We start from the raw sequence: 23,554 nt of genomic DNA on the forward strand, positions 1-23,554 counted from the left end.
AAAGAAAGAGGACTTGAGTGTCACCTGGAGAAGTTAGGCTTGATCAGAGTAGGGAATTTCACTAGGAAGGAAAGCTGTGTGAAGCCATTTGTTATCTCAGGAAGTTGTGTAACCAAAAATGGAGGTACTTTACAAGATGGTGTGTCATGGTTAACAATATCCTCAACATTTTCATATTCCTAGCTATTTGCCTACATGTCTCTCTCTTTCCTAATTGTATTGTATCCACATTAATTCTTCTATTTCTTTAAATCATACAAGGTTCAATACTTTTATTAATATTTTTAAGACACAAAGTTGTATTCTATTGAAAAAAAACTGTGACATCAAAGACAGGGGAACTATATATCTAGATTCCATTAGCAAGTTTCCTCTAACTGAATCAACCAAAATGTTAAATCCTATGTGACAAAAACGAACTTATTCTGCCTTGTGACCTGGTTAATTTTTCATCATTTGCTTATGATTGCTTTCTTTCTTTCTTTCTTTCTTTCTTTCTTTCTTTCTTTCTTTCTTTCTTTCTTTCTTTCAAAACTTCTCTCCAAGGCTATTGGTCCTGTGAAGGTTCTATGCCCCAGTATAGGGTATGCCTGGGCAAGGAAGTGGGGGTGGGTAGGTTGGGGAGCAGGAGGAGGAGGCAGAGGATAGGGGATTTTCGGAGGGGAAACTAGGAAAGGGGATAACATTTGAAATATAAATAAAGAGAACATCTAATTAAAAAAACCTTCTTTCCAGCCCCCCTCTTCTTCCCCTTCTTCTTCCCCTTCTTCTTCCCCTTCTTCTTCCCCTTCTTCTTCTTCTTCTTCTTCTTCTTCTTCTTCTTCTTCTTCTTCTTCTTCTTCTTCTTCTTCTTCTTCTTCTTCTTCTTCTTCTTCCTTCTTTCTTCTTTCTTCTTTCTTCTTTCTTCTTTCTTCCTCTTCCTCTTCCTCTTCCTCTTCCTCTTCCTCTTCCTCTTCCTCTTCTTCTTCTTCTTCTTCTTCTTCTTCTTCTTCTTCTTCTTCTTCTTCTTCTTCTTCTTCTTCTTCTTTCTTCTTCTTTTCTTCTTCATTGAATACTGCTATATAGGTTTGACTGTCCTGGAACTCACAGAGTTAAACCTGCTTCTGCCTCTTGAGTGCTGGGATTAAAGGCATGTGCCACTGCACCTGGCTTAGTATTAGTTGTAATGTCATTCCCCAAACTTAAAGCCCCCATCCTCTCCTCTGCTCCTCTTCCCTGTGTTCCTTTTCCCTTACTCTCTCTCTTTCCCTTCATTCCCTTCCTTTCCCTCTCCCTGTCTCCTGTTCTCTTCTCTTTCCTCTCTATTTTTCTCCTCTCTCACCCTCTCCCTTTTCATCCCCACTTTCTTTCCTCAGGCTTCAGAAGTAAGTTAAGTCACTCAAAATTGCATTTCTCCCAAATATATGCTAATTCAATGAGAAACTCCTACTCTCCAGTTAGCCTAAACAAGACCTTATATTAACATAGAGATAATCTTTAGAGATAGACTTCATCAACATCTCCTGAATACTTTATCACCTTTCGGATTAAGTAAGTTATTAGGACATTCAATTTTTTCCTTTCCTTTTTTCTTTTTTCCTTTTCCCTTTTTCCTTTCTCCCTTTCCTTTCCTTTCCTTTAATAACAAGATCCTCCCAAGTGCAATAGTTCTTTCATTTTATATTGCATGCCTGAAAATTATTTTCTCCTTGCAAATTCTCATTCTCTTAGATTTGACTCAGTCCTCACATTTTACTGAACGACATTCTATGATGATTTTCACAAGGAAGACCAAGCTAAGCCTTTCTTCTTCTGTTCTCTATTTCTCTGTTAACCATCTTCATAATCAGATCTCATATGTTGTTATTAGTTACTAGAGCAATTTTTAGTTTTTCCTTTCAAGCAATGCTTACAAAAAAATGAAAAATTAAAAAAAAAATAATGTGGATTTTAGGATAGAGGAGTGTGAAGAAAAGAACTGACCACAAGATGGCAGTAGAGGAGCACACACGAGTATTATTAATGAAGCTGTCCTTTGCTCAGGATAACACCCAGAAACCATGTCCTTTATTACTCTTTATTTAACTCCAGCCCTAACCAAATCCCTGCCTCTTAGTAGGAATTTAACAGAGGCTTAAGTAAAAAAGAGAAAAAAGTAAGTTAGGAAGTTCTAGATATGCACAGTTATAAAATTTTAGTTTTTTAAAAAAAATATTTTTTTAATTTTATTTTTTCATTTATTTATTTATTTACTTTATATTAAGGTCACTGACCCCCTTCTCTTGGTCTCCCTCACAGAGACCCTCCATCTCCAAACCTCTCTGTTCTCCTCTGAGAGGGTGAAGGCTTCCCTGAGTATCATCCACCTACCCTGGCACATCAAGTCTCTAACACGGCTAGGCCCATCCTCTCCCATTGAAAAAATATTTTAAAATTAAACTAAATTTACATTTATTTATTTATTTATTTATTTATTTATTTATTTATTGACAGAGTCTCTTTATGTAGCACTGGCTGTCCTGGAATTTGCTATGTAGAACAGACTAGTGTTGAACTCAGAGAGCTGCCTGTCTCTGCCTCCTAAGTGCTGGTTTTAAAGGGGTAGACTACCACACAAGGTTTAGAATTTTAATTGTTTTAGATATACTATTTATTTTGAGTGTGTGGTTTAGTCCCAGGGAGCTCTGCGGGTACTGGTTATTCCACACTCTCACCTGTGCAGACTAGTCTCAGAGGGATCCTGGAACCAAGATGGCTCCTCTAGGTGCTCCGGCAAAGCCTTCCTGGGCAGGGCAGACGACTCTCCTCTGGCAGGGAAGGTGCCTGGATGTCTGGAGCACGAAACAGGGTCTGCCTCAGAAGCTGTGTCTCTTCTGCTTGTCCCAGAAGCTGTTAGCTTCTGCGGGTACTGGTTATTCCACACTCTCACTTGCACAGACTAGCCTCGGAGGGATCTGGGAACCAAGATGGCTCCCCCAGGTGCTCCAGTGATGTTGACATCTTCTAATACTGTGAAAGCTAACTAATAAGACTTATGCTTCTAGGTTAGTACCAGCTTGCATTTTCCATGCAATGATGACCCAAATATGTGGTATCTTCACCAATGGCTTCTTACCATCAAGTTCTGGATGATAAGCAGGAGCAATGGCAATACCTTTTAATACTTAGGGTTTCTGTGGAACCACTGGCAACCTGAAAAACAGGCAGCTCATACCTGACACTGTGTTTTCTTTTTGATTACTTAAGGTGTTTGTGAAAGCTCTCTCCTCTTTATAGTGTAATTCAATTTCACCTGGTTTTATATATGTATATTTATGTATTTCAGGATATTTCTACAGTAGTCATTTTCTATATGCAATTTTCAAAGGACTTTAGCACTATGTATTCATTTCCATATGCTCTTCTTTGCCTTACTTTCTTATTCGTTCATATAATTTAAATCCTTCATACTAACTATTTTTTCTCAGCTCCATTGGAAGCTTACCCTTTCATCTGCTACTTAGGTTAATTTTTTTTTTTTTTTACTTCTATGGGTACTAAAATAAAATCATACCCGTCTTAAGAGTCAAAACTAGCATCAACATAGGAGAGGGAACATGAAGTCTTTGTCTTGCTACAGAGCTTAGAAATAAAAGGAGCATGGTACCACCACAAAACAGACATATTGATCAATGCAATACAGCTGAAAACATAAATATAAGCCCACACTCTTCAGCCAACTGATTCTTGACAAAGAAGCCAAAAATAAATATTGGAATAAAGACAGCATCTTCAACAAATGGTACTGGTCATTTTCATGATTCCAGATAAAAGAATGAAACTAGATTATTATCTCACCCTGGCACAAAACTTAATCATACATGGATCAAGAACCTCAGCATAAAAGCTGTGTCCTAGTTTGGTTCTCTGTTGCTGTGATAAAACACTGAATGAAACCAACTTGAAGAGGAACCAGTTTATTTGGTGTATGATTTCTCAGTACAGTCCATTACTGAGCAAATTAAGAAGGAATTTAGAGGGAAGAACTGAAGCAAAACCATGGAGGAGTATTGCTAATTATCTTGTTCCGCATGGCTTGCTGAGTTGCTTTCTTGTATAGTCTAGGATCACTAGTCCTGGAGTGACAATAATAACAGTGGATGGGCACTCCAATATCCATCATTATTTAAGAAAATGCCCCATAGACAGACAGCCCAGGCAAATATGGAACAGGCAATTCTCAAAATGAAATTCTTTCCTGAGTTTCCCATATGACCCTAGTTTGTGTCAAGTGAAAAATATTTAATCAGAACAACTTGATAATCTGATTTCAACAGAGGAGAAAGTAGAAAATGTACTTCTAGTTATATGCATAAGAAGCACATTCTGAACAATGACTGTGGTATCACAGGCATTAAGATAAAAATTGACATCCACCAAGCTTAGTCTGCACAGGTGAGAGTGTGGACTGCAGAAGCTAACAGCTTCTGGGACAGGCAGGAGCCATAGAGCTTCTGAGGCAGCCCCCTTTTCGGGCTCCAGATATCTTGGCACCTTCCCTGCCAGAGGATAGGCGTCTGCCCGGATTGGGAGGGCTTTGCCAGACGATCTGGGGGAGACATCTTGGTTCCTGGACACCACCGAGCCTAGACTTCACAGGTGAGAGTGTGGACTGCAGAAGCTAACAATTTCTGGGACAGGTCCTGTTTTGGGTCTTCATCTTCTACCAGGAGGCTAGTCTGAACGCCAGATATCTGTGCACCTTCCCTGAAAGAGGAGAGCCTGCCTACAAAGAGTGCTCTGACCACTGAAACTCAGGAGAGAGCTAGTCTCCCAGGTCTGCTGGTAGAGAATAACAGAATCAGGAGAGGAACAAGCTCTAACCAGAGACAACTATAACAACTGACTCCAGAGTTTACCAGATGGCGAAAGGCAGACAGAAGAATCTTACTAACAGAAATCAAGATCACTCACCATCATCAGAACGCAGCAGTCCCACCTCAGCCAGTCCAGGGCACTCCAACACACCAGAAAACCTACACCCGGATTTAAAGGCATATCTCATGATGATGGTAGAAGACATCAAGAAGGTCTTTAATAACTCACTTAAAGAAATACAGGAGAATACTGCTAAAGAGTTGCAAGTCCTTATAGAAAAACAGGAAAACACATCCAAACAGGTGATGTAAATGAACAAAACCATACTAGACCTAAAATGGGAAGTAGACACAATAAAGAAAACCCAAAGTGAGGCAAAGCTGGAGATAGAAAGCCTAGGAAAGAAATCGGGAACCATAGATGTGAGCATCAGCAACAGAATACAAGAGATGGAAGAGAGAATCTCAGGTGCAGAAGATTCCATAGAGAACATCGGCACAACAATCAAAGAAAAAGCAAAATGCAAAAAGATCCTAAGACAAAACATCCAGGAAGTCCAGGACACAATGAGAAGACCAAACCAACGGATAATAGGAGTAGATGAGAATGAAGATTTAAACTCAAAGGGTCAGCAAATATCTTCAACAAAATTATAGAAGAAAACTTCCCAAACCCAAAGAAAGAGAAGCCCATGAACATACAAGAAGCCTACAGAATTCCAAATAGACTTGACCAGAAAAGAAATTCCTCCCGACACATAATAATCAGAACAACAAATGCACTAAATAAAGATAGGGTATTAAAAGCAATAAGGGAAAAAGGTCAAATAACATATAAAGGCAAGCCTATCAGAATTACACCAGATTTTTCACCAGAGACTAGGAAAGCCAGAAGATCCTGGACAGATGTTATACAGACCCTAAGAGAACACAAATGCCAACCTAGGCTACTATACCCAGCCAAACTTTCAATTACCATAGATGGAGAAACCAAAGTATTCCAGGACAAAACCAAATTCACACATCATCTTTCCACAAATCCAGCCCTTCAAAGGATAATATCAGAAAAAAACCAATACAAGGACGGAAACCACATCCTAGAAAAAGCAAGAAAGTAATCCTTCAACAAACCTAAAAGAAGACAGCCACAAGAACAGAATGCCAACTTTAACAACAAAAATAATAGGAAGCAACAATTACTTTTCCTTAATACCTGTTAATATCAGTTAATACCTGTTATTGGACTTAACTCCCCATTAAAAAGACAGACTAAGAGACTGGCTACACAAACAGGACCCAACATTTTGCTGCTTACAGGAAACTCATCTCAGGGAAAAAGACAGACACTACCTCAGAATGAAAGGCTGGAAAACAATTTTCCAAGCAAATGGTCTGAAGAAACAAGCTGGAATAGCCATTCTAATATCTAATAAAATCTACTTCCAACCCAAAGTCATCAAAAAAGACAAGGAGGGGCACTTCATACACATCAAAAGTAAAATCTTCCAAGAGGAACTCTCAATTCTGAATATCTATGCTCTAAATACAAGGGCAGCCACATTCATTAAAGAAACGTTAGTAAAGCTCATGGCACACATTGCACCTCATACAATAATAGTGGGAGACTTCAACACACCACTTTCACCAATGGACAGATCATGGAAACAGAAACTAAACAGGGACACAGTGAAACTAACAGAAGTTATGAAACAAATGGATCTAACAGATATCTACAGAACATTTTATCCTAAAACAAAAAGATATACCTTCTTCTCAGCACCTCATGGTACCTTCTCCAAAATTTACCACATAATTGGTCACAAAACAAGCCTCAACAGATACAAAAATATTTCCCATGCATCCTATCAGATCACCATGGACTAAGGCTGATCTTCAATAACAAAATAAATAATAGAAAGCCAACATTCACGTGGAAACTGAACAACACTCTTCTCAATGATACCTTGGTCAAGGAAGGAATAAAGAAAGAAATTAAAGACTATTTAGAGTTTAATGAAAATGAAGCCACCTCACTTGAAACCCTGGCTGGTTTAGAACTGTAGACTAGGCTGGCTTCAAACTCAAATCTGCCTGCCTCTGCTTCCTGAATATGGAATTAAAGGTGTGTACTATTCCCTGAAGTTATTAAAAGAACTGTAAACATGAGAAATATTTCAGGTCTGATGACTTTGTATTTACTCACAAATACACAAACACAAATAAGTACATATCCATATATATGTAAATAAAATTTTTATGAATTTAAATGGTAAAAAAAAAAAGAAAATGAAGCCACAACATACCCAAACTTATGGGACACAATGAAAGTATTTCTAAGAGGAAAACTCAAAGCTCTGAGTGCCTCCAAGAAGAAACTAGAGAGAACACACACTAGCAGCTTGACAACATACCTAAAATCTCTAGAACAAAAGGAAGCAAATTCACAGAAGAGGAGTAGACAGCAGAAAATAATCAAACTCAGGGGTGAAATCAACCAAGTGGAAACAAGAAGAACTATTCAAAGAATCAACCAAATGAGGAGCTGGTTCTTTGAGAAAATCAACAGGATAGATAAACCCTTAGCCAGACTCACTAGAGGGCACAGGGACAGCATCCTAATGAACAAAATCAGAAATGAAAAGGGAGATATAACAACAGATCCTGAAGAAATCCAAGACACCATCAGATCCTTCTACAAAAGGTTATACTCAACAAAACTGGAAAACCTGGATGAAATGGAAAAATTTCTAGACAGATACCAGGTACCAAATTTAAATCAGGATCAGGTTAATGATCTAAACAGTCTGATATCCTCTGAAGAATTAGAAGCAGTCATTAATAGTCTCAAAACCAAGAAAAGCCCAGGACCAGATGGATTTAGTTCAGAGTTCTATCAGACCTTCAAAGAAGATCTAATTCCAGTTCTTCACAAACTATTCCACAAAATAGAAGCAGAAGGTACTCTACCCAATTCATTTTATGAAGCTACAATTACTCTTATACCTAAACCACAGAAAGACCCAACAAAGATAGAGAACTTCAGACCAATTTCCCTTATGAATATCAATGCAAAAATCCTCAATAAAGTTCTCTCTAACTAAATCCAAGAACATATCAATACAATCATCCATCCTGCCCAAGTAGGTTTCATCCCAGGGATCCAGGGATGGTTCACTATATGGAAATCCATCAACGTAATCCAGTATATAAACAAACTCAAAGACAAAAACCACATGATCATCTCGTTAGATGCTGAGAAGGCATTTGACAAAATCCAACCCCCATTCATGATAAAAGTCTTGGAAAGATCAGGAATTCAAGGCCCATACCTAAACATGATAAAAGCAATCTACAGCTAACCAGTAGCCAACATCAAAGTAAATGGTGAGAAGCTGGAAGCAATCACACTAAAATCAGGGACTAGAGAAGGCTGCCCACTTTCTCCCTACCTATTCAACATTATACTTGAAGTCCTAGCCAGAGCAATTTGACAACAAAAGGAGATCAAGCGGATACAAATTGGAAAGGAAGAGGACAAACTATCACTTTTTGCAGATGATATGATAGTATATATAAGTGACCCTAAAAATTCCACCAGAGAACTCCTAAACCTGATAAACAGGTTCAATGAAGTAGCTGGATATAAAATAAACTCAAACAAATCAATGGCCTTTCTGTACACAAAGGATATACAGGCTGAGAAAGAAATTAGGGAAACAACACCCTACTCAATACTCACAAATAATATAAAATACCTTGTTGTGACTCTAACTAAGGAAGTGAAAGATCTGTATGATAAGAACTTCAAGTCTCTGAAGAAAGAAATTAAAGATCTCAGAAGATGGAAAGATCTCCCATGCTCATGGAATGGCAGGATCAATATAGGATAAATGGCTATCTTGCCAAAAGCAATCTACAGATTCAATGCAATCCCCATCAAAATTCCAACTCAATTCTTCAATGAATTAGAAAGGACAAACCGCAACTTCATCTGAAATAACAAAAAACCTAGGATAGCAAAAACTCTGCTCAAGGATAAAAAAACCTCTGGTGGAATCACAATGCCTGACCTAAAGCTGTACTACAGAGCAATTGTGATAAAAACTGCATGGTACTGGTATAGTGACAGACAAGTAGAACAATGGAATAGAATTGAAGACCCAGGAATGAACTCACACACCTATGGTCACTTGATCTTTGACAAGATAGCTAAAACCATCCAGTGGAAAAAAGACAGCATTTTCATGGAAGGAGTTACAGAGACAAAGTTTGGCACTGAGACGAAAGAATGGACCATCTAGAGACTGCCATATCTGGGGATCCATCCCATAACCAGGTTCCAAACGATGACACCATTGCATACACTAGCAAGTTTTTGCTGAAAGGACACAGATATAGCTGTCTCTTGTGAGACTAGGCCGGGGCCTAGCAAACACAGAAGTGGATGCTCATAGTCAGTTCTTGGATGGATCACAGGGCCCCCAATGGAGGAGCTAGAGAAAGTACCCACGGAGCTAAAGGGATTTGCAACCCTATAGGTGGAACAACAATATGAACAAACCAGTACCCCCCCGGAGCTCGTGTCTCTAGCTGCATACGTATCAGAAGATGGCCTAGTCGGCCATCAGTGGAAATAGAGGTCCATTGGTCTTGCAAACTTCATATGCCTGAGTATAGGTGAACGCCAGGGCCAAGAATTGGGAGTGGGTGGGTGGGGGATTGGGTGGGGTAGCATGTGGGGGACTTTTGGGATAGAATTGGAAATGTAAATGAAATAAATACCTAATACAAAAAATTCTAAAAAAAAAAGTTCAAAATTTACAATGAGGACCTCTTGATACTACAAAGCTTCTGGATAGAAAAGAACACCATGATGATGGGAAAAGAAAGAAGGTGAAAGTTTTCATCAATTTTGCATCTGACAGATGGTTACACTGTAAGCCATATAAAACATTAAATCAGTAAACAAGAAAACAGCCCCACTGCAAAATGGAGTAGGGTGCTAAACATAGTTCTTAGAAGAAACACAAATCACCAAGGTATAGTTTAAAATATACAACTATTCTTAACTGTCAGGGAAATGTAAAGTAAATCTCCTTTGGATTTCATTGTAAGACATTCAGAATGGCCATTTCAAAATACATATTACAAGTCATGCTGGTGAGGATTCTGGGAAAGGGGAACACTTATTTTTGGTGGGAGTGCAAACTGTTGGATTCCCTATAAGGATCTATGTGAATATTTCTTAAAAATGTATACTACATGTTCCCAATAAGTTGAAGATATCTGGGGCATGAGCTATCTGTGAAGAGGAGTCACATACAGAGAATGAAATCAGAATAAGTGGGATCTGTACATTGCAGGCAGCAGAGTTGCAGAGCTGGATACACTGAAGTCCTTTGAGACTAAATATACATACAATTTATACACTAGACATAGAGCTATAGGACTTGATATTTTCCCTGGTGGATTTCTGCTTGCTTTGCTTTACTCTTTCCTTAATATACCCTCATATTTCCCATTTTGAAATGGGAATATGTATTCTCCTATTGTTAAAAATATATAATTCTTTTTAAAAACATTTATTTATCTTTTATGATTGTTCAAGGTGTCACAGTTAGGATTTTCCTCCATGTCTCAGATTTGACTTTGGACTTTGGAGTTTTGAGACTATTAAATATTTTAGAGTTTTTTAAGTGTTGGAGTAGTGTAACCTCCCCCCAGCCTGACCCTGACTGAGCCAGACCTTGACTTTGCTGCCACTAAGGAGATTACCTAGGATGGAGCCTGCCTTCCTAGATCACTCTATTTATCGTTCAGCCACAGTCGCTGTTCCTCTTCAAGATAATGCTACCTGCTGGGAGGCTACTGAGCTATTCCTGAGACTACACCCTATCCTGCACGTGGTCACCTGCAGCTGGGCTTCAAGGATGAGTTGGCGGGAATGGGCCTTCCCCTCTGTCTTAGTCAGGGTTTCTATTCCTGCACAAACATCATGACCAAGAAGCAAGTTGGGGAGGAAAGGGTTTATTCGGCTTACACTTCCATACTGCTGTTCATCACCAAGGAAGTCAGGACTGGAACTCAAGCAGGTCAGGAAGCAGGAGCTGATGCAGAGGCCATGGAGGGATGTTCTTTACTGGCTTGCCTCACCTGGCTTGCTCAGCCTGCTTTCTTATAGAACCAAGACTACCAGCCCTGAGATGGTCCCACCCACAAGGGGCCTTTCCCCCTTGATCACTAATTGAGAAAATGCCTTACCGTTGGATCTCATGGAGGCATTTCCTCAACTGAAGCTCCTTTCTCTGTGATAACTCCAGCTGTGTCAAGTTGACACAAAACTAGCCAGTACACCCTCCTTTATAAGCTCATTCTCCATTAAACATTTGAGCCTTGATCAGGAACCTTGTCTTGGCTCCATTTCTCTCTCATCCGCCTAGTTTTCCCTCTCTTTTCAGCCCCAGTTTGCCTCCCAGGTGTAACCCAGTTCATGTTAGCTGTGGCCTGGTTTCCAACAGAGTAGATGCATTTTGCATTTTGGTATGGCTATGAGCCTATAGGAGTCAGGAGTGGAATATTGTAATTTTGATGAGAAGTGGCCCATAGGCTTATATATGTCTGTGGTGTGTCCCCTACTGGTTGCACTGTTTGTGGGCAAATAAACTTTTAGGATATACCTCATTTCTTCAGAGACCTATGTAGCTTTGTTGTGAGAAGTATAACACTGTCTTAGGAGTTTATAACCCCATTGGCTTACGGTTTGCCCTCTCTGTTTCCTTTGTGAAGATGAGATGTGAACTCTCAGCTTCTTGCTCCTGATTTTTGTTGCTCAGCTTCCCCACTGTGATAGACTCTTAGACTTCTTGATCCTTGACCAAAACCATATTTTTCTCTATAAGTAGCTTTGGTTATTTTATCCTAAGAACAGAAAAGTACCTACTCTAATTAGGAAAATTTACTTATTGCTGGGTCAAAATATTGGACAAAGTCACTAAAGGAAGAATAGTTTCAGTTCATGGTTTGAGTTCCAGGTGGGGAGAATTTGTAGAGGCAGGAACTTGAGTTCTTGAGTTCCAACAAAGGGAGAGCAGTGAATGTTCTGTGCTCAGGGAACCTCCTCTTTTTTTATGCAGTCTAGGACTTCAGCCCAGAAAATGGTGCTTCCCAGCTATGGACAGTCCTTCTACCTCCATTAATGTAATCATTGTCAACTCTCACGGACATAGACTACCAATCTAAAAGTATCTTTCACTGGTGTACTTGGAGGCTTGTTTCCTAGGTGATTGTAGGTCATTTAAAAAATCCACAATCATAGTTAAGCATTGTCTTAGGGTGATGTGAACAGACATCATGACCAACACAATCCTTAAGAGGACAACATTTAATTGTGGATGCCTTAGAGGTTCAGAGGTTCAGTCTAGTATCATCAAGGCAGGAACATATCATCATCCAGGCAGGAATGGAGTAGCAGGAGCTGAGAGGTCTACATCTTCATCTGCTGGTCTCTAAGAGAAGACTGCTTTGCTAGCTGGAAGTGGGTCTGATAGCCCACACCCACAGTGATACACCTACTCCAAAAAGGCCACAGCTACTACAGTAGGGCCACACCTTATCATAGTGCCACTAGGCCGAAGATAGGCAAACCATCACAACCATCATAACCCCATCCTCATTTTTTACCTGATCACCATAATAGAATTTCAGGAATGATTCTTTCTCAGACCTATATATAACACCAGGCTTTAATTTTTATGTTCATTTTTTTTTATTGTCTCAGCGGTTAAGAGCACTGACTACTCTTCCAGAGGCCCTGAGTTGAAATCCCAGTGACCACATGGTGGATCACAATCATTTGTAAGAGAGCTACAGTGTACTTATATATAATAAAATAAATACTCTTAAAAAAAGAAAACCTGCTGGGCGTGGTGGCGCATGCCTTTAATCCCAGCACCCGGGAGGCAGAGGCAGGTGGATTTCTGAGTTCGAGGCCAGCCTGGTCTACAGAGTGAGTTCTAGGACAACCAGGGCTATACAGAGAAACCCTGTCTTGAAAAAACAAAACAAAACAAAACAAAAACAAAAACAAAAATCCTTTTCTCTTTTTCTTCCCTCTTTCATTTGTTAAAATTATTATTAAATTATTTCATTTATTTATATTCCAAATGTTGTCTCCTTTATGGCTCCCCATCGCCGAGATCTTTAACCCATTCCCCCTCCCTTTTGCCCCAGAGGGTTTGATCGTCCACTCACCCATTCACCTTCACCTCATCCCCTACTAGTATCCCGCACCCTCAGGTGTCAAGTCTCTTCAGAATTAGGTGCATTCTCTCCCATTGAGGCCAGACAAGTCAAACCTCTGCTACATGTTTGCCAGAGGGCCGAACACCAGCCCATGTATTGTTGGTGGCTCAGTCTCTGTAATCTTTGAGGGGTTCAAATGCTATATTTTGATCATGATTTCCCTCTCTCCCAATTCCTTTCAAATCCTCTTCATTTCCCTACCAATACAATTTTATTACTATTATTTTTATTTCTTTCAAATAAAAACAAAACAAACAATAAAAAACAAAAAATAAGAAATACAGGAGAACAATACTCTTCCATAAGAACAAAAACAGAAAACAACCAAAGCAAAAAAAAAAAAATCAAAACAATAGATCATTAACATATTTAGTATATATGAATAAAGCATTAGATAATAAATCAGAGAGAAGTAAAATCATTTTCATAGAAAATCTTCAAGTCTTGCAATAGTAGCTAATTTATTTTTACTTATTTAATTTATAATGCAACTTCAATTTGTATGAGGATGTTGAAGACTAGCTATGTCAATGATCCAAAGAGGGCATGTGTGATTGTATACAATGTAAAGCTGGCACATGCTCATACACTTGGAGGATGAAGCAAGCTCCAACAAGTGAGCTCTAACATCTTTATTGTTCTCTTAGCCTTTTAACACCATCTAAGACAAAGTTCTCTATGTTTGACAAAAATTACTTCATAGCCATAAGTTGCAAGTTTTCTAAAAACAATCACAAAACACATGTTCTTCAATAAGACAATAAAATCATCACACAAGAGATTACAACAGGAGCATTGATTGTGTATTTCTCTTTTGAAACTCATACCTAAGCATTTCTCATCTAACGTTCTCTCATCTTTTTCTCCATAGCAAACCTAAAGCTATAATTTTTTTGTTATTGATTAACAATGTTTAAGCAAGCCAAGTCTACAGTAGCAAGTTTTCCATATGCTTAGATGGTGATCAATCTGTATTTACGAAGGAACAATCTCTCTTACATCTTATTTTTGTAGTCTTGTTCAGCTATACTGGAGAATCATCTATTCTCTATTCTATACTAATAATCGAATTATTTACTCCTTGTTTATTACCTTGCCTTTTTATGGTGCCCACCAAAACCTGTGACTATGTCTCTAGATCACAAAATCCAGGAACTCAGACCCAACCTAGAATGAATGTTTTGAGCATTAACTTGTCCCAAGCCTATTTTCTTCTTCCAAGTACAATCACATACTTGCAATGCATGAAAGCTCACTGTACTCCTTTTCAAACCTATGTAGCTCTCATTATCCTACAAGGGAAAGGTCACATTCTGCTCTTAATTCTAACTTTATCATATCTATTTAGCAGAACAAATTAAGCCATCTCCTTAAACTTTCTATCATTAACCCTAGTGCCTAAAACTATTTAAATCAACTCAGAAATTCTATAAAATCATTAATTCATCTAAACAGTCTTATTTTATGAAAGTTTAACTTCATATTGGTCTGCAGAAAAATTGCCCAATAGAGTGGGCCATATCGAGGAAGCTCAAATGTCTACTGCAGATCCTCCTGCATGGTGTTCTCCATTAGGCTCCCTTGGCTGAAGTAAAATTTCTGTGGCCCATCTAGTGTTCTGTCTGTGGCAGTTATTATTTTTTTAAGTCATTCAGGACTTCTTGCTTTGTGATTTTGGTCCATAAATCTGGAAGACTACCTTTCCCTGTAAATTTTTTGCCATAATTCTCTTCTAGGTTTGATCTGAAATGACAGACAAACCATTTCCAATATGGCTGGGTAGATGAGTCTGGGGTGATGCTCCATGTGGCATAATCACCTCCTGCTTCTCGATATTTCTTGAATGGGAATTCCCGGAAGCCATCTAAAATGAAGGAAATATTACTTGCTACACTACTAGTACAAACATTAATGTGGAACTGGTCTGTTTTATGCCAATGCCAACCACTGACAGCCTGAGGACGGTGGAATGGCACACTGTGGTCTCCTTCATGCTGGGGAATGGTGTTTGTACAAATTGCCTTACAAAAAGGACACTGTTTCCAACAGCCACAGAGATGTTCAGAGAGAATTTTCTCAATGTCAGGAACAATTTCATCTATGTGCTTACTTGAACAATCCTCTTCTACTTCCCTCATTGCAGGATCCAAAGCTTTGCTCATGGCTTCTTTGAGGAACTCAGTATCCATTAGCTCCTGGTGCTCTATGCTTACCAGGTCTTTCCTTGGGAAGACCAGGTTGCTCCCTAGGTGGTCACAGAACAAATCCAGCCAGTGAGATGCAGTGCTGCCTTTAGCTTTAGCTACCTTTGTGGAGTTATGAATGGCAGACAGGATAGTATTCTTGATGTCACCTAAGCTTATGTTTAAAAAAGTTTTTATTTTTTCACTCTCTTTTTCTGAACAGTATCTTTTAATGTGGTCTCTAATATAATCCCTGAAAAATTCCTCTGGCTTTTGAATGTATTTCCAGTATTTATCAAATTTTTCTTCTTCTGCTAGAGAGTAGAGAATATGTATCTCCAGGTTAGCTCTGTTTCCATTGAATTCAGGGCAGGTGGCTCGCATGTCTCCAGCTATTTTTTGAACCATTATTTTCCATATGCTGACAGAGATAGCAGGAGTGAGCTTGAGCCATAGGAAGTCAACAAAGGAAGTGATTGAAGTGGCACCTTGGCAGGAGATCTTAAAACTCATAAAGAAATCATCTTTCTTTCTCTCCAGATAGTTCACAGGGTCATTTGCAGTCTTGAATGCCGCGTGCATTTTCTTGAAATCCTTGGATGCTCTTTGGAATAAGTACAAGGATAAGTCAATGATGTAGTCTTTGGTAAATGTGTAGTCTCCCTCACAGGGTTCAGATTTCAGCTCATTTTCTATGATCCTCAAGATTTCATGAAAGTAATTCTGACTGTAATCACGCTTTTGTTTCCAAATGTTTGTAAGTGTTTCTGTAAATTTTAACTGAATGTTGTTGGTTGTCTTTTTGATGGATTCAACATGACAGGTTTCTAAACTCTTTCTAAGTAAAAGGTATTTCTTTTTCATTTGAATATGTTTGTCATACATGATTTCAAACTTTCCTTGAGACTTTATTTTTAGTCTTTCCACAATATTTTTGTCCTTCTTGAAATATTCCAGAAGGATATTTTCAGAGTCCAAATCAATGTTAGGCTCTGTGACATGAGGAACATTGGAAGATACATCATAAATCCAACTTGTCCAAAGTTGCCTGAATTTCTCATGCAACTCTTCATCACTTAATTCCTTACCCTTCAAATTTAAAGCTAACTTTCTGCTCCTCTCTAACAACTGATTTTCATATTGTGACTTTTGGTTATCAAGTATTTCTTGGCTATTTTTAAGACTGATATGTTCATTGCATTTCTGTCTGGTGTCTGAAATAAGTGAATCTTTAAGGATTAGTAACTTGTGTTCAAAATTTGCTTTCCACTGAACCAATATTTCACAATCTGGGTCTTCTTCAAAATATTTGTCAAATTCTTCTTTGATGGTTTTAAGTTTCCTGCTAAGTGGTTCCTCTAGTAAATTAGATGTGAGTGTCAGGATTTTTCCATTTTGAATCTGATTGTCAAGCTGATTCTGTAAGTCCAGTACATGACTCCTTAGCTCCCAGGTCCATTCATTATACTTTGTTTCCAGTTTGCTCATGGCTATGACCTCTTGGGTGTTCCTGAAACTGAAAATGAAGTTTTCACTGACAAGGGCTTTCCACAAATCTTGAACTCTGAATTTGAAATCTGATATTTTCAAGATCCTTCCCCTAGATTCCTGCTGGGCAGTTGAAAGAATTTCATTCCTTAGTTCCTGGACATTGTAGCTATAGCGAGGATTGGGAGGAGCCATTGGGGGATTGCCATCCCATAGGTGAGCAAAGTAGTAGACATGTCGATTGGCATCAAACTTAATTACATCACTGAAGCGGGTTATGTTGGAACACTCTTCCAACTCAGCAGCCAATGCAGTCATTTCATCCAGTTTCTGCTCCAGTCTCTTCCGTCCTTCCATAGTTTGGTCTTTTGCTGTAACTTCTCCCACATTCTGATGGACAAAGAGGCAACTGGGGGAGATTTTCACTTGTTTCATTCTCAGAAATGCTTGAACAGATATTTGTAGAATGTCCTGAATGTCTGAGGGATTCTCCCCAAAAATATTGATCAGAGTCAAGTTTCCAAGGCCAATGACTAATGTTGCCAACTCATGGTCCCAATTCTGGGATTTGTTGTTGAGTTCTGGAGCTCGAAGTCCTTCTGTGTCTATAACAAGCACATAATTAAAGCCAAGTTCTTCTGTGAATGTCTCTTCCACCTTCAGGAGCTGCATGTAGGCCCCCTTGGTACACCTGCCTGCACTGACTGTGAACTGTAGGCCAAACAGGGCATTCAGTAGGGTAGACTTCCCTGAGCTCTGCAGGCCAAGGACAGAGAGAACAAACAGCCTTTTGTCTCCAACTTTCTCTGTGATCTTGTCAAAAATAGCTGCTACCCACTTTAGAGGCACATATGAAGCATCCCCGTCCATCAGCTCAATGGGAACACCAGCTATCATCAGGTCTGCAGCAATTTGAGGGAGGCAGAGAAAAAGGCTATCTCTAGAGGAGGAAGTTTCTTCCAGAGCTTCATAGATCTGGCCAACTTCTCGGAGAAGGTGCTCAATTCCTAAAGTACAGTTATGAATCTCTGTGGAGATGGCTTCTATCTGATTCTGCACAGAGTTGCTCTTCTGTGCTCTTTGCTTTTCTGTTTGTATCCTTAACCACAAAGATCTCTGCCTTTCATGTAATTTGTCCAGGTGATCTATTGTCAGGTTGTCAAAAAACAGAGTGAGCCACTGCAAAACGTAGAGTTTGTTATGTGTTTCTGAATAGTCTTGGAGGAGTTCGAGAACAGAGCGCATTAAATCATTGAGAGGAAAGGCTTTTTCCAACTGTTGACGTCGAATTTTTCTTTTATGTGTTTCAATCTCACTCTTGTGTTGTTCGATGCTCCGATTCCCCTTTTCTCTCAGATGATAGAATTCTTTGTCTTTCTTACACCAAAGGTGCCAAAGTTGTCCTTGAAGGGGTAGTAAATTTTCTTTTGTCTGAGATAACTTGTATTCCTCCAGGAGGGCCATTACAGTCTGAGCCTTTTCTTTGGCTTCCTTGCAGTCTCTCTGGTCTTCATCAATAATGAATCCTAGCTCTCTAGCTGTCTGTGAACAGTCCTCTAAACTGAGAACAGTGTTAGAGAGCTCTAGAAAATGTTTGATGGCATTGGTGAGCTCCTCTGTTAATTCTGCCTCATTTCTATTCTTGATGCCAATTCTCATTCTTTTACCAGAAGTATTTGCTATGGCCTTTTCTTTGTCATCAATCAAGCAGATCAAAGGTGTTGATGACTGCCAGAGGTGTCTGACAAGCTTTTGGTTTTCTTTATTGTTATCAGAAACTGACATGAGGACCACAATGATAGAAGAGACATGTTGGAGGAAGCTGAGTTGTTGGGTGTGTTCCTTTGCATCTCCATGAAGACTGGTGAAGGTCAGACAATTTTCAAACGTGTCCTCACCTTGGCCGGCAGGACAGAACCAGCAGATTTCCACCACTCCCTGCATCAGGAGACAGTGTTTGTTGCTTCCTTTGCAGTGTCTGTGAAAAAACACGTCATGTTTACGTTTACTGAGAAGAGAGTTCATGATCTGAGATTTGGAAGCAGAGAGGTCATTTCCAACTCTAATGAAGGACACAATGGGGGTAGAGACACGACACATCTGCTGATTTCTGTGACTGTAGCTCTTGTCCTGTGGAGATTTACTTGCATCTTGCCAACTTTTCCTAATTTGTCTGAGAGACCAAAGATAAAATTCAATCTGAGAAGTGTTGGGATTTGGTACCACAAGGGGGAGTGCATAATGACAAATGGAAAGTTTAGAGAAAATATATTGCCTGGTAAGATCATCTGCACAGTGTAAAATGGTCATCTGGATATCCAATGGGTGAATGTGGGGCCAGGACTCAGTGGCTGAAGGATAGCCAGGACTATCATTGTCTATAATGACATCGTCATATGGATCAATATCTTCATTTTCGTGATTGGAGGAACCTATGGAGATTTGTTTTTTTATGTTTTCATCATCTTTGACTATCAGATGTCTGAACCCATAATCCAACATCAGTAGCTTTTGTAGGAAATAGAATGGAAGCTCCTTTTCAGACCTTGGCTGTGAATTGTACACAGAGGTCTTATAGATCAGATGGAAGTCAGCTCTGCTCATCCTTTTTGGATAGTAATTGTCTAGGCCTAGACGTTGGAGTAATTTCAGGAAAGGTCCATTTTCTATCATTCCTTTTGTGATGTTTTCATTACTTTTTTGTTTATAGGTCTGTTTCTTTCCATGGCAGAGACTTTGCAATTGTTTTTTTACCTCATCCATTTGTAAGTAATGGGTGGTGGCTTTATAGTCCCCCTCAATGAGTAGTCTCAAATCATTCTCCAGACTTTCCCAGTCATGATGTTCTCCATGTTTTGTGAGAACATGTGCAACTTCTTCAGACAACAGTGTCCCCATATGTTGTTTAATTAATGCCAAACGTTGTCTTTTCTCTTCTGTAGAAATATCTGTGATTTCAACTGTGGTTCTTAGAGCTGTGAGCACCAGGAATGCCTGGGCTCTGTAGTTGCAAATATTTTTAAGCTCTTGGTATTTGTGTTGGTTACTTTGCATTTGATCCAAGAGGAAGTTTAACTCATCACACCCCAGAAGATGCTGAAAAATACTGTTTACCAACTGATAGCCTGCACCAGCTGCAATGGAAAGCAGCAGCAGCTGCATGTCTGGCTGTTCTGTTTCTTTGAGGTACTTCAAGAAGGAGCTGAGAGCTGTGGTGACCTCATATGTAGCCGTTCTTTCTGCTTCTTCCACTGTTTCTGGGGCCTCATTTTTGAAATTCACTTCCATCAGGTATTTGTGGGTTTTCTTTAAGGTCTTAATGAATTCAGAAAATGAGGTGATTTTGACTTGCTCTTCCCCATACTCTGACTGATTGATCCACTGTATGATGGAGTGTGCCTCAGGAAAGTTTGTAACTTTGTAGACATGAGGTTCTAGAAGGATGCACAACTGAGATTTAATAAACTGAGTTTTATAAGTGGGTGAAGTTTTGCAGAACTTTACAGTATTTATTAGAAAATTCTGCAGATCCCAATCAGTGAGACATGTATTAATCCAAATGTTATAACTTTTTATTTTTTGACTCAATGTTTGCATAAAATCTAATAACTTTGTAAGTTGTTCTTCAGGATCAGAAACCTCCCAGCATTTCACATCCTCTATGAAAAGCTTAGCTTCTTTTCTAGCAGTCAGAAATTCTTCCCCCTCTTGAATCTGGGCATCTAGTTCAGTCAGAGCAGTGTAGTTGTCTTTTAGGCAGTTAGCCACTTGAAGAGCATTCTTAAAATCAGTTCTGTGGCTAGACAGGATGATGTCCCAAATAGGTACCAACTGCAGTTCCCTATCAATGACAGACCAGGTTTGATTGCTAACTACAAGGCCAGCTGTCCACTGGGCAATTCCATCTGCTTCTGCTGGTCCACCTATCTGGGCTACAGATAGTTGTACCTTGGTTTGAGAGTGTAGATGAGTTGTACTGAATGATGCTGTTTCTGAATTTGAGTTTGCTATATTAACACTTGCACCGACTTTAACTCCAAAGCCACTATAACTGCCCATAATGTAAATATTCAAAGACTCTCTTGTTTGCTGCTTTACATCAGCCAAGTGCTCACTTTTGAAACCTTCTGAAATGGCTTTCCAGCAGTAGATTCCACCCAGTTGCAGAGGGCCTTGGTTAGCATGAGAGCCAAACCTATGGAAAAAGTTTTCAGCCCTGTGCCTTAGTAAGGGTAGTCCATCTCGGTGGTCTGTTGTCTGCTCCAGGAGTTCTTCAATAGTTTTTAGTTCCTGGAGAGCAGCATTGGAGAGTTCAAGATCATTGATGTGAAAATGGCACGTGGCCAATGGGATGTAGCTGAACCTGGCTGAGCAAAAATAAGTTTGCTCTGAATGGGATTGGTGTGTATTCTCAGATGCTGTCTGTTCGTTTTGATCTATACCAGCTTCTAGACTAAATCCCCATCCTTCGCCTTTAACCAAGGAGGTTGAACTGAAACCCATCATCTTTATAGTCTCTGTAAACATGGCTTGTTCGTGAAAAGATGAAAATTCCATCGTTTTTATTTCGGTGCCATGTTCTGGGCCAACAAGTGAGAACTGCTTAGGGACACTGAGTAGCTCTTCTCTCTTCTGAATCAGGCTTCTTGGGTGGTTGGTCTTATAAATTCCCTGCAGAGCCAGCCCTCCAGATGCCCATCTTACCAGGTCTCCATCTGAGAGGTTTGGACTGTGAGCCAGGGTCCGTTCCATGTGACTGAGATGTCTCTCCATTATTTCAGTGATGTCTTTTAGGGACACTTCAGCCGTTGGCCAGCACTCCTCAGGGATCTCCATTGCTTGTCTCAGCTCTGCTTCTTTTCTCCTCACTGCCTCTTCCTCTCTGTGCTTCCCTTCTGACTGCAAGGCTTTCAGAGCCTGCAGTGCTTGTCCTGCCTGCCTCTGCCTGTTCTTTTTCATCTCCCTTGGAGTCTCCTGTAGCTCTGCAACACTGTTTGGCTGTGAGAAGTCCAGTAACTTCTCCAGCGCCCTTTTCTCCCATGTGTGTGTTGTCTGGGACTTCAGCTTCTGGAGGTCATTCCTGTCTAAATATTGTAAGGCCTGGGCCGAGGTGACACCCAGATCTTCCTGAAGCTTAGGTAACCAGTAGTCAACAGACAGTCCCACTTCTGTCAGCATCTCCTGGAGATTGTGCTTCCTTCTGCTTTGTAGCTGAGGCTCATCAGTGAAACACTTTGCTGTTGCCATGGCTCTGTGGGGGAACAAATTGTAGTTAGCTTTGTTTGTGTCCTGACCTTAGAAATCATCAGCTGTCTTGCTAGAAATGTGAATTACTAATGTTTCATCATGTGTAATTGTTCAAGTGTATTTTAAAACCATTTCGTGTGTATGAAGCCTCTCCTGGGTGTTCTCAGCATAAGCTCTTTTGTTGGATACTAACATGGGTTGTTGTGTCTTAAAAAAATGCAATATACTTCAGTGAGATGGAGTCCCTTAGCACAACATTCTAGCACAACATTATCCCCTGAGGAAAAATTGACATGTGACAGGCCTAGTATAAAAGGGTATTTTATAATATATATATATATATATATATATATATATAATAGTACTGGGGGTAGGGAGTCAGGGAGCAGAGAACTTACCTCGAAAGGGGTAGAGGCAGAGAAAGAGGGACAAAGAAGGGTAGAAAGAGAGAGAGAGGACCAAAAGAGATTGGCTGGGAACGTGAGGAAGAAATAGAGAAGATGGAGGGGGAGGGGAAGGGTGAGGGACAGTAAGTGTAAATGACAGGGGTGAAGGCGAGGGAGAGTAAGAGTAAGAGACAGAGGGGGAATGCCAGCTGAGTAGTTCTTATATGTCTAGTTCCTTGCTCTATCTGGCAGGCAGAGAAGCAAGCTAGTGCTAGGTAGCTGTTTTTCGGGGAGCCTAGAATATATATATGTGTGTGTGTATGTGGTATATGTAAATATATATACACATGCATAATATATGATATTATAATATATAACATATATTATGAACACACACACATGTATACACACACACATTAAGAAAAAGATGCCATGCATTTGAAAGAGAGTAAAAGCTGGGTAAATGGGAGAGTTTAGAGGGGAAAAAAAGAAAAGAGGAAATGATGTAATTACATTATAACTCAACGTACTTTTTCATTTTTATATTTTAATTAATTAATCTTATACCCAAACTTAGTTTTCTCTCCCTCCTCTCCTCTTATTCCTTCCTCTCTCCCCATTCACTCCTCCTCTCTTTCTCTTCAGAAAGGGGGGTCACCCACAGATATCAATCAGCTCTGGTTTATCAGGTTGTAGTAAGTCTCGGCATAGCCTCTCCTGTTGACTCTAGACAAGACAGCCCAAAAGGAGAAAATGTTTTTTCTCCCACATTTTTATTAGATATTTTCTTCATTTACATTTCAAATGCTATCCTAAAAGTCCCCTATACCTTCCACCTGACCCGTTCCCCTACCCACTCACTTCCATTTCTTGGCCCTGGTGTTCCACTCTACTGGGGCATATAAAGTTTGCTAGACCTAGGGGCCTCTCTTCCCAATGATGGCCAACTATGCCATCTTCTGTTACATATGCAGCTAGAGATACAAGGTCTGGGGGTACAGATTAGTTCATATTGTTGTTCTACCTATTGGGTTGCAGACCCTTTCAGCTCTTGGGTACTTTCTCTAACTCCTATATTGGGGGACTGTGTTCCATCCTATAGATGACTGTAAGC

The 23,554-nt window shown here is 39.7% G+C and overlaps 1 protein-coding gene across 3 annotated transcripts in view; it reads right to left on the reverse strand.

Moving 5' to 3' along the window:
* Nucleotides 1-13,328: 13,328 nt before the first annotated feature.
* Gm4070 (predicted gene 4070) overlaps nucleotides 13,329-23,554 on the reverse strand; it is a 58,850-nt gene continuing 48,624 nt past the window's right edge. For 2 of the 3 annotated variants that reach the window (NM_001243040.1, NM_001243039.1), the window contains one exon: nucleotides 13,329-22,058. In NM_001243040.1, the coding sequence (NP_001229969.1) occupies nucleotides 14,771-22,054 (7,284 nt within the window). In that variant the 5' untranslated portion in view covers nucleotides 22,055-22,058 and the 3' untranslated portion in view covers nucleotides 13,329-14,770. The remainder of the gene's footprint in view (nucleotides 22,059-23,554) is intronic. The other variant, XM_017321896.1, reaches the window with a different exon arrangement.

Source organism: Mus musculus, chromosome 7, assembly GCF_000001635.26.
Source record: "Mus musculus strain C57BL/6J chromosome 7, GRCm38.p6 C57BL/6J".
NCBI lineage: Eukaryota > Metazoa > Chordata > Mammalia > Rodentia > Muridae > Mus > Mus musculus.